Raw genomic sequence first — 12,500 nt, forward strand, 5'->3', positions numbered from 1 at the left:
TTTCTTACATTTTAAATGTTATGTTATATTTTATATCACATTAGTATTGTATTTTGTATTATATCTGTAGGTATGCTGTAGGGCCAAAAGTCTGGACACCTTCTCATTCGATGTGTTTTCTTTATCTTCATGACCATTTACGTTGGTAGATTCTCACTGAAGGCATCAAAACTATGAATGAACACATGTGGAGTTCTGGACTTAACAAAAAGTGGAGACCTGACCTCCACAGTCCCCGGACCTGAACCCAGTCCAGATGGTTTGGGGTGAGCTGGACCAACAAGTGCTAAACACCTCTGGGAACTCCTTCAAGACTGTTGGAGAAGCATTTCAGGTGACGACCTCTTGAAGCTCATCGAGAGAATGCCAAGAGTGTTCAAAGCAGTAATCAGAGCAAAGAAACTAGAATATAAAACATGTTTTCACTTATTTCACCTTTTTTTGTGTTCATTCATAGTTTTGATGCCTTCAGTGAGAAGACAACACGTTGGATGAGAAGGTGGCTGTACTGTATGTATGTAGATGCCTCTCTGGCTCAGGGACGTTGTAATTTCGCTGTAATTGTTACGATATTCGTGTGTTAGTTCCAGATCTTGACTCCGCCCCCAAGCCCCCTTTACGTATGAATTTTCTCCCTCTGGGACGAGTACAGTGTTTGGAAGTGTGTGTGAAGTTTGAGGTACCTGTATCTCTTTCAGGTCTTTGTCGTGCAGGTTCTGCAGCGGGTCGATGAAGTTCTGTTTGACCTCCATGTCCAGAGCGTCCTTCACCTCGCCCAGCTCGCGTATGGCCTCTCCAGCATCGATTAGAGCCACGCCTGCAGCAGGGAGAGGTCGGAGGTCAGTGTGCATGAGCTTGCGGCCTGAGTCCGTGTGTGTGTGTGTGTGTGTGTGTGTGTGTGTGTGTGTATACCGAAGCTGGACTCGTCTCCGAGCTCGCGGCCGAATTTCAGCATGGCGTCCCCCAGCACGCTCTCTGCCTGCGGGTACCCGGGTCCTTTCTCCTGGCCGCGGATCTTGGACATGGTGCTGATCATGCTTAACCTGGCCCTGGAGGCTTCACACACACACACACACACACACACACATTCAGATACACACGAGGCTCAAGCTTCATCTGTGTGTGTGTTACCTGGGTTCGGCTGTAGATACTCGGTCGTTTTGGTCATAATGTCAAGGACAGCTCTGCTAGTGATGTCCACTTTCTGCACAAGAAACACACACACACACCACACACTGTAAACCGTAGACAGTCATGAATGTAGATCTCCACCCCAGCAGCGGTTTGAACTCTGACCTCCCTGCTGTCTCCACGGTAACCTCTCGCGTCTCACCTTCTCCATTTCTTTAAAATCATCGTCCAGTTTGGTTCCTTCGGCTCCTCCCACCTTTTCACTGACTTTCTACAGGAGAGAACACACACACACACACACACACACACACACACAGTATAAAATATATACAGTGAGTCAATCACACACACACACACACACAGTATAAAATATATACAGTGAGTCAATCACACACACACACACACAGTATAAAATATATACAGTGAGTCAATCACACACACACACACACACACACACAGTATAAAATATATACAGTGAGTCAATCACACACACACACACCACACACACACACAGTATAAAATATATACAGTGAGTCAATCACACACACACACACACACACACACACACACACACACACAGTATAAAATATATACAGTGAGTCAATCACACACACACACACACACACACACGCACACACACACAGTATAAAATATATACAGTAAGTCAATCACACACACGCACACACAATATAAAATATATACAGTGTGTCAATCACACACACATCTACACACAGTATAAAATATATACAGTGAGTCAATCACACACACACACACACACACACACAGTATAAAATATATACAGTGAGTCAATCACACACACACACACACAGTATAAAATATATACAGTGAGTCAATCACACACACACACACAGTATAAAATATATACAGTAAGTCAATCACACACACGCAAACACAATATGAAATATATACAGTGAGTCAATCACACACACACACACACACACAGTATAAAATATATACAGTGAGTCAATCACACACACCACACACACACACACACACACACAGTATAAAATATATACAGTGAGTCAATCACACACACACACACACACACAGTATAAAATATATACAGTGAGTCAATCACACACACACACACAGTATAAAATATATACAGTGAGTCAATCACACACACACACACAGTATAAAATATATACAGTAAGTCAATCACACACACACACACAGTATAAAATATATACAGTGAGTCAATCACACACACACACACACACAGTATAAAATATATACAGGAGTCAATCACACACACACCACACACACACCACACAGTATAAATTATAACAGTGAGTCAATCACACACACACACACACACACACAGTATAAAATATATACAGTGAGTCAATCACACACACACACACACAGTATAAAATATATACAGTGAGTCAATCACACACACACACACAGTATAAACTATATACAGTAAGTCAATCACACACACACACACAGTATAAAATATATACAGTGAGTCAATCACACACACACACACACACACAGTATAAAATATATACAGTGAGTCAATCACACACACACACACACACACACACACAGTATAAAATATATACAGTGAGTCAATCACACACACACATCACTACACCGGACCTGCTGGTGGTAGGAAACCTCCAGACATATACGAGCCTGAACACCATCAAAAGATGTGTGTGAGATGTTGGATAGAGTCCAGTGGGTGTGCTAGTGGCCTAGCAGGTAACACACTCGCCTATGACCCAGAAGACCCAGGTTCAAATCCCCTGAGCAAGACACTAACCTGAGTGTCTCCAGGGGACTGTCCCTGTAACTACTGACTGTAATTCGCTGTCTGTGCTCAGTGTTGTGTGCGGACAAGGTCACATTAAGGTCCACCAGCTGTGAATCAATGTCTCCAACTGGACAGAGGACAGACAGCAGGACCCAGAGAGCCAGGACTTGCGCCCCGGTCTCAGTGCTGTGTAAGCCGGTTGCTTTTCTGGACCAACGCTTGCCTGGCTCTGGTTGACCTAGATGACCCTCACAATGCATCTCCACCAACTCCCCGCACCTGCGGGAACCCAGGAGATGGTCATGTGGGTGGAGATACGGAGATATCATCAGGTCCTGGTCTGAGGACCTGGTCCGTGTGGTCTGGTCCAGTAGACGAGCTAGCGTAGTTCGTGCTGATAGAACAGCGTCAGAACAGACCACCACTGACATCTCCAACAGCAGGGCACACGAGCATCAGAAGAAGGTTGTCCTGGTCTGAGACTCTCAGATCTAAATAAAACAGGGACAGCTTCAATTACCCACAATCCACCTGAATTATTCACAATGGAACACCACACAGTGAGAACGTGATCCTGAGGAACGTCTGAGTGAATTATTTACGAGCGCCGAGCTCACATCCGACAGGACAGAGATTCCGGAACGTTCCGTCAGACTCGAAAACAGACCGTCGAGAGTAACAGACACGCTCACGTCCTTCCCAGCGCTACAGGGACTCGGTTGGCATGACAACCGCCCTGGAGGGTCGAGGGTGTATGTGGCAGCGTGATGTTCCACACGCGCCCTGCCACTGCTGTCCCTCCACCTGTCTCACTCTCATGAAGCCCAGTCCTCTGTGAGTGTGTGCGCATGTGTGTGTGTGTGTGTGTGTGTGTGTGTGGTGTTATGTAACAGCTTGTGATGTTTATCAGCCTGGTCTCACGTGTGGCGCTCAGAACATCACGTCCATCAAACCGTTATTGACATAGAGGCATGGTGACCCCACGGTGACCCCCCCATCATCATCATCATCAGCCTGGTAGAAACATGGTATTAGCCTAGTGTGTAACACACTCGCCTATGAACCAGAAGACCCAGGTTCAAACCCCACTTACTACCATCATGTCCCTGAGTGTCTCCAGGGGGGGACTGTCCCTGTTACTACTGATTGTAAGTCGCTCTGGATAAGGGCGGCTGGTAAATGCTGTAAATGTAAATATTTCTTCATCATCATCATCATCATCATCATCACCACCACAGCTCCGTCGGCTCTTGTTGTCATGGTGACAGTGACACAGGTCAGAACAAGCAGGGCTGCTGAGCCACGTGACCAGGCAATAATCATTCAGCATCTGCAAAACACACACACACACACACACACACACACACACGCGCGCCGTCCTTCCCTTTATTCCCTTTTTAACGTCACGATCAACTCCGCAGATTAAACCTGCATATCTACACAATTATAAACAGGAGACACACACACACACACACACACACCACCTTCATCACCCTCATCCTCGCCGCCTGCCGCTACCTGCGTCGCTTTATGAACTGCTTCTTCAGCCCCGCCACCGACATCTTCTCTTCTCCTCCGATGTTCTGCCGACGTTCTGCTGGCCTGTGCGCGCGCACCGCGGGCACGTCAGCAGCGGCGACGTCATCGTCGTCGTCATCGTCATCATCATCATCATCATCAACATCTTTATACAAACGGTAATTAATCATAATAGTGATGACCACGACGTCAATAAAGAGTAATAAAGAACAGCATTTAACCCGGTGTTCATTTTAATATATAGTTATAAATGATATGTAATCGAATAGTACCATTTTAACTAGAAGCCAAATTCCAGGGAAATTTTGATGGGTCTGTCCGGGCATTGGTCACAGCTGCCCGCATGGATTTGTAAAATGGGGCTTCTTTACTGTGGTACTGCAGTATCACTTCAAAGAAGTTTTATTTTACAAATCCGTTGTTTCTTTACGTTTGACGGTCTTCGCGTGGCGGTCTTTAACGTTCTTTAATGTTCTTTTTTGCCATTCTCAGCACAATAATAAATGGTCTGTCTTCCTGACAGACCCAATTAAAGAGAAGATGTGGTGAAGAAGAGGCCCAGAGAATTCTTCACTTTCACAAGTTCTTGAACAGGAGCGGATTTCCGGCCGGCCAGTCCGGATCGATGACGTCACCGCCGCCCGTCCAATCAGGATCGAGCTGCTCCACATGCAGCCCGACATGGGCAAATTAAAAAGGTATTTATATAGATACGTTTCAGGCCCCTTTCAGTTCTTTAAGATGAAGAGATCAGCTATTAACAAGCGAAAGGCCATCCGCCCCCATGCAAGAAGTCTCAGTCGTTACAAGCTACGGCTTAAATATAACAAAGGGAAGGAGTCAAAAGCGATCCGACGACCTGCGGACGTCAAGCACCTCGCCAATGTCACCAGCAGGGTCCAGGACCATCCAGGCATCGACCTGGACCCTCCTGTCATCGACCTGAACCCTCCTGTCATCGACCTGGACCCTCCTGTCATCGACCTGGACCCTCTGTCATCGACCTGGACCCTCCAGATATCGACAGGATCCTCCTGTCATCGACCTGGACCCTCCAGATATCGACCAGGACCATCCAGGCATCGACCTGGACCCTCCTGTCATCGACCAGGACCCTCCAGGCATCGACCAGGACCCTCCAGGCATCGACCAGGACCCTCCAGGCATCGACCTGGACCCGCCAAAACCCGACAAAAAACACACCTGTGGCTCGTGCTGCATGGCATGTATGCCCTTGATGTTCAAATCCATGTTCTGCATGGTCATCCCAGACTCTGAAGATGATGCTGCTGATGTCCTCCACATAGAGAACATTAGCCCGACCTTAACTTGAGCCCCCCACACACACATATAAAACACATGCACGCATATTAATATATATATATTACTGCAAATACAATCATCACGAATGATTGAAGCTGCTGTGATTGGTTTCGTGTCCAGATGCTTTACATCACTGGTCAGATTTGAATACATATTTCCAACAGTAATTAGACTGAGGAAAAATGATCTCAAATTACTCCTTTTCCTGCAGCAACGGAACAAATTACAAGTACAAAAAAAACAGAATTCCTGTCCAGGACTGTCAGGACTGACTGCAGCCGGGCTCATCACCGGTGGGCCAATCCTGACGGTGCATAAAAGCCGAATATTTCCGCCCCTTCAGAAGGACTCTCTGCACGAACTTGACCTGGTTTTTGTTAAACGGTTTTGTTTGTGTTGTTCCCCCTTTATTTCCTGTTTTTGGCCACCGCGCCATTGTGTATTTGTATTTATTCATTGTTCATTTATAATAAAACCACTTTCCCAGCATGTCACACCTCTGCGCTTCCTTCCCCCGTAAGACGTGACACCAACTCGGCAACCCTCTATTTTTAAAAAATATAAACAAATACATTTATATTTCAATATGAAATCTAAACATTAAACACGATTATTGAGTATTGATCTTATGAGACTGGATGGAGCTGAGGGACGTAGGCAGGTAGGTACACCAGGGAGTTTATTGACAGCCATAGATCTACAATAGATCAGGAATAAAAAAAAAACCTGAGGCCTTCAAACGACAACAGAGACGCTTAACCCCAATAATCTGGACTGAACCCCTTGAAAAGTTTCCTGCCACCTGATTCAAACAGAACGTAAAATGAACATTTACATTTACAGCATTTACCAGACGCTTTTATCCAGAGAGACTCACAGCCAGTAGTTACAGGGACAGTCCCCCCCTGGAGACACTCAGGGTTAAGTGTCCGGCTCAGGGACACGATGGTAGTAAGTGGGGTTTGAACCTGGGTCTTCTGGTTCACAGCCGAGTGAACTAGGCCACTACCCCCCCCAGAGATGATGGGAGATGTACCCTTCTTTCTCACACTTTTGTCTTGGTAGTAGTTTTATCTCAAGTACGCTTCTGAATCAAGAATTCATCGATGTAAAAAATGGACATCTTTTAAAAATGGACATTAAATAATTCATCACGATTACATTTACATTAATGGCATCTGGCAGACGGCAACATCCAGAGCGACTTCATCACCAACGTCCCTAAATATAAAATAATATACATTTAAAAGGAAGAAAACGCAGAGCAATAAATGAAAGTCTGTGTCCACATTCCACAAATGTCCCACTTTAAATTCATAACATGGTTTAGTATCACGGGAATAAATCTTAACAAAACTGTAAATACACAAGCTCTACACCCCAGTTCAGTGAGGAGGGCGTGGCTACTCATTTCCGGCTCCACCCCGTCCTGTTGCCAAGGTTACGCACAGACGCCATCCCCCTGTCTCTCTATCTTCATCGGCGCACTGGACTTCCTCCGCGTCCTTCGGGAGGATGACTCCGCCTCCCAGTGAGCCTCGGCCCCGCCCTCTAGCCCACGAGCATTGCACGCGCGTGTCTGTTGTGAAACAGCCCTCCACGGTAGGCGAGAACACGCCCCTTCCGGGCCCGCGGTGTGTCGCTGCAGTGTGTAAACGCGGGTTGGGGTTGGCGCTGTGTCGGTTGCGACTGCGCAGCGAGCTGAAGACGGTGGGACATCCCGGGACGGTGCAGCGGTGTTTGATCTTCAGGTGCACGGCGTTGTGGTGGATCTTCAGGGTTCCCTTATCATAGAAAGTCTTCGTACATGCTGAGCAGCTGACACGCCCCTTCCTGCGTAAAGCGCTCGGTGGGCGTGGCCGGGGACACGGCCTGGCCGGCTCACCGACTGGCGGCCCTGATTGGCTGTCGTGGTTGGTGGGCTCCTCCCCTCGTGGGAGGGTGTGTGCGGGGCACTGACGCGGCGTGTAGAACGGAAAACACTGAGAGTGCTGCATGCTGGGAGAGGCCCCGCCCGCTGGCGGCGCTGGGCTCAGCGATTGGCTCCGGCGCTGGATGAAGGTGCGAATGTCCGAGTCGAGTCTTGGCCTGGTTGCCAGGGCGACGGGGAGGTCGCAGCCACGGCGCTCCATCAGCTGCACGATTGGGCGCGTCTCACCAAAACGTAGGAACTGCTTTAAGGTCACGACCTCTTCGTCATGTGACATCATCACCCAGTGATCCAGATCTTGTCCCAAAGAGTCCTGCACACACACACACACACACACACACACACAGATACTACGTTGGTTATTAAATGTGGGTGTGTGTGCATCACTAGATCTTTATTGTGTGGTTGTACGGCGTCTAGAAGAGCTGGTTGTGGAGATGCTGTGTGTGTGTGTGTGTGTGTGTGTGTGAGAACCTGGAGCATGTATCCCCTGATGTAGTCCTGCAGGGTCCAGCCCAGCGAGGCCAGGATGTTGTGGGCGTCGGCCGCTGGCAGGACGCTGTACAGACGGTCCAGCAGGATCTTCATCCGCGTCGGGACGGCCTGAGCGCCGAGCAGCAGCAGACTGCTGATGTCATAAACCTGCGCCACACACACCGGCTCCACCGGGGACACGCCCTGCGACTGCTGGGGACTCAGCTTGGACAGAGCTGTCACACACAGAAATCAATACAAACACACACACACACACACACACAGACAAACACATAACACACCATGCTCACCATGGACAACCCAGCCATGGCTGCAGTGGTCACATGACCTCGGGTTCCTGCCTCCAGGCTGAAACCCTGCACACACACACCCTGGCAGAGAGCAGCCAATCATCTGAGAGAGAACGGAGGGGAGGAGTCGGTGTGAACCAATCACAGGCCGAGCACAACAATAATCACAGGTGCATGAATCCAAAACCATCTTTATTGATCAGAATTTGCACACACGCACACAAACACTGACGTACCGGCTCACATCCACAAATACACACCTATACATATACACACACACACACACGCTGACGTACCAGCTCACATCCACAAATACACACCTATACATATACACACACACACACACACTGACGTACCAGCTCACATCCACAAATACACACCTATACATATACACACACACACACACCGACAAAAACACACACCACACACACACACACACACACACACACTGACGTACCGGCTCACGTCCACAAATACACACCTATACATATACACACACACACACACGCTGACGTACCAGCTCACATCCACAAATACAGACCTATACATATACACACACACACCCACACACACACACAGAGAAAAACACACACACACACACACACACACACACACACACACACACACTGACGTACCGGCTCACATCCACAAATACACACCTATACATATACACACACACACACACACACACATACACAGACAAAACACACACACACGCACACAAACACTGACGTACCGGCTCACATCCACACATACACACCCTATACATATACACACACACACACACACACAAGCAGACAAAAACACACACGCACACACTGACGTACCAGCTCACATCCACAAATACACACCTATACATATACACACACACGCACACAAACACTGACGTACCGGCTCACATCCACAAATACACACCTATACATATACACACACACACACACACACACTGACGTACCAGCTCACATCCACAAATACACACCTATACATATACACACACACACACACACACTGACGTACCAGCTCACATCCACAAATACACACCTATACATATACACACACACGGACAAAAACACACACACACACACATACAGACAGTAAAAATCGCGAGGTGTGAGTGTGAGTGTGTCAAGTCAGCACTTTTAGGACAGATGGGTGGAGAGTGGGACTTAATCCTGTTTTATGTGAAACGGTCATTAATCTGGAATTACGGACTGAACATCGTGTCTAACAGACAGTGTGTGTCAGTGTGCATGTGTGTGGAGTGTGTGTGTCTGAGCATGTGGCCCCGCCCACATGACAGTGCTGGTGGAGTGGTGTGGGTCCGTAATGAGATGTTGTTCTGAGAGATTAAATAAAGGGTTATGGGTTTATATAAACGATTCACCAAACGACTCTCTGATCATCTGTTCATCTGAAACGATTCACTGAAGATTCAACACCCATCCATCCATCATCCCATTAACCAAGTTATTACCAGGTAATAATTAACCAGGTAGTTCTGTCTATGAATATATAACAAAAATTTAAATATAAAACAATGACATATTTTATCAAGATGTCTCCAGGATCTCCTGACCCCAGGTACTCACCTGTCCATTCGGTCGGAGTTGGGGCCACGTGCTCATCGCTGACCTCCTGGTTGCCGTGGTGACCGCGGCGTGTTCGATCTGCCCTGCTAGCTGTGGTTCTTTCTTCCTTCGTCTCTTTCAAACCATCAACCAGCGAGAGAGCGAAGAAGGAGGCGGAGCCACAGAGAGAGACAGAGAGAGAGAGAGAGAGAGAGTATATCCTTCATTAGTCGAGTTTATATTAATATATTTAATTTTACATATTATTAAATAAAAATTCTTTAAAATCTGTCGCCCTTATCCAGAGCACTTTACAGTCAGTAGTTACAGGGACAGTCCCCCCTGGAGACACTCAGGGTTAAGTGTCCTGCTCAGGGACACGATGGTAGTAAGTGGGGTTTGAACCTGGGACTTGGTGATCTTCTGGTGTATAAGCAAGCGTGTTATGCACTAGGATACGGTTAGTGCAGTCTGGCTGAATAATAATCAAATGAAAATTTAAATTCTGGGGTATTTCATATAATTCATATAAATTTAATAAATGACTGGAATAATAAACAATTATCTACATGAAATTAGTAAAGTAAAATTCTACTTTTATCCATTGTATCTGTTGACCCCCTGACCCTGCCACACCCCACACTCTGTGGGAGGGGGCGTGGCTCACCTAGCCATGATGCCTGTCTTCGGCGTCCCCACGGAGCTCCAGATCAGTGTGAGAAAATCGCTGACAGAGGACGAGGCTGCAGGCGGAGTGGACGTCCCACGCCGCCGTCTGCTGGAATATTTTTCCACGGCGACCCACTTCCACTGAGCGATGGGAAGGCCACGCCCCTCTGCTGTTCATAATCACGACCTGGACCGCCACACCCAACAGGGCTGGAGCTCGGAGCCACGCCCACAGCCGAGGCAGCGGAATGTAGGCGTCCACCACGGGGACACGCACTTATCTTCTGATATTGTAATTAAGAGGACATCAAAAGTGAAAAGTGGCCCAGAAAGCCTCCGAAGAGCGGAGACGCGTCCAACGTTACACACTCGCGTGAGGCAGGTGTGTGTGTTCTCTCGCAGGTCGACCTGGTATAAACAGGAAGTGCATGGACGGAGGCGGAGTCCGCCCTGTCCCAGCACGGCCATTTGAGCCCGAAGGATTATGGGTTAGGAGGCCTCAATGTGTGTGTGTGTGTGTGTGTGTGTGTGTATAAACGAGTGTTTCAGTTCCGAACTGTGTATCCGCGTATGTGGTAATGAGTTCCTTATGGGACCTTCATTATTCATTGACGAGTCCAACGTCTTGGAGGACATTCCGTGTCTTAGAACCTCTGATCATCTGGGGACGCCCATCAAAGCCGGCGTGTGTGTGTGTGTGTGTGTGTGTGTGTGTGTGTGTGTGCGGCTCTCTGGAGCTCCTGCTACCTGAGAGCATGTTGGCCAGTGGGAGGGACCAGGTGACCCAGCCAAAAATTTCCCACGCACCCCTGGGAGGGGAGGGGGCGCGTGAGGGAGACGCCATCGCGGTGCTTTGTGCACGATCCAAGTTGGCAAAGTGGAAATGGGACAAAGAACCGAGAAGTTCGGCACAAGTTGTCTGGATCACACACACACGCGCACACACACACACACAAAAGTAGAGCGAGGCCAGAAGTTCTGGCCACACAGAAGATCTGTGGTGTGAAGGCTGGTTCCTGTGGGCGTCTTTATTAACGTCCTTTTTATAATTCAGTCCTGTTTTCAGCTGAGGAGCTGCGTCCCGTCTCTGATCTGCTGTCACTGGGGACCACGTCCAGCTATCGTGGGTGTCCGCTCTGGGACGCTCCCACAAGAAACCCACCGTAAAATGGGGGACACTGGGGGACGCAGAGGTTGTAAGGTCAAGGTCACATGGTCTCCCTGTACTGGTTTCGTCCCACCGTCCAAACATCAGACACCAGGAGGACTGGAGACTCTAAACATATATGTGTCTGTGCGCGTATATGTGTATGTGTGTGTGTGTGTATAATAATGATGATAAAAAGAAGTGATTGTCACATGTGATACACAGCAGCACAGCACACAATGCACACAGTGAAATTTGTCCTCTGTATTTAACCATCACCCTTGGTGACAGTGGGCACCATGACAGGCGCCCGGAGCAGTGTGTGGGGACGGGACCTTCATCAAGGGGACCTCGGTGGCACCTTGGCACGTCGGGATTTGAACCTGGCAACCTTCTGATTACGGGGCCGCTTCCTTAACGGAACAGAAGCCGTAGAACCCGGAGAAGCTCATGGAATCAGGAGAAGAACCCGTGCTTCTCCGGTTGGTCAGTGTGTTCCAGATGAAAGTGGTGCACAGTCAGCGCCTTCTCTCTCTCTCTCTCTCCCTCTCTCCCCCGTTCCCCATCGCAGCGGATTATTACCCCGCGGCGGCGGAGACGAGTCCTCCAGCGTCTCACCAGCAAA

General features: G+C 48.3%; 2 protein-coding genes across 2 annotated transcripts; both read right to left on the bottom strand.

The window, feature by feature from the left end:
- Nucleotides 1-683: 683 nt before the first annotated feature.
- Nucleotides 684-4,479, bottom strand: LOC114778460 (endophilin-A1-like; the record flags this gene model as incomplete). Its single annotated transcript, XM_028967118.1, is given in 6 exon segments — nucleotides 684-817; nucleotides 913-1,056; nucleotides 1,132-1,204; nucleotides 1,334-1,402; nucleotides 4,433-4,449; nucleotides 4,452-4,479. Coding segments are annotated over 6 exon segments (462 nt in total), but the record flags the coding sequence as incomplete, so codon positions are not given.
- Nucleotides 4,480-7,179: 2,700 nt separating this feature from the next.
- On the bottom strand, nucleotides 7,180-10,325 carry LOC114778462 (zinc finger protein basonuclin-1-like). The gene is made up of 4 exons (XM_028967119.1): nucleotides 10,081-10,325; nucleotides 8,492-8,594; nucleotides 8,181-8,416; nucleotides 7,180-8,019 (listed from the first exon to the last, which is right to left on the bottom strand). Exons 1-4 carry the CDS (start codon nucleotides 10,114-10,116, stop codon nucleotides 7,180-7,182), a joined length of 1,215 nt encoding a protein of 404 aa, XP_028822952.1. The 5' UTR covers nucleotides 10,117-10,325.
- Between the last annotated feature and the right edge of the window lie 2,175 nt (nucleotides 10,326-12,500).

Source organism: Denticeps clupeoides, unplaced genomic scaffold, assembly GCF_900700375.1.
Source record: "Denticeps clupeoides unplaced genomic scaffold, fDenClu1.1, whole genome shotgun sequence".
NCBI classification, from domain to species: Eukaryota; Metazoa; Chordata; class Actinopteri; order Clupeiformes; family Denticipitidae; genus Denticeps; species Denticeps clupeoides.

Excerpts from the sequence above, each read along its gene's own strand:
- LOC114778462 (XM_028967119.1), bottom strand. The coding sequence starts at position 10,116 with ATGAGCACGTGGCCCCAACTCCGACCGAATGGACAG. Across the intron at positions 8,595-10,080 it reads AACTCCGACCGAATGGACAG|ATGATTGGCTGCTCTCTGCC; the intron begins GTGAGTACCTGG and ends GTTCTCTCTCAG. Across the intron at positions 8,417-8,491 it reads CCATGGCTGGGTTGTCCATG|CTCTGTCCAAGCTGAGTCCC; the intron begins GTGAGCATGGTG and ends TGTGTGTGACAG.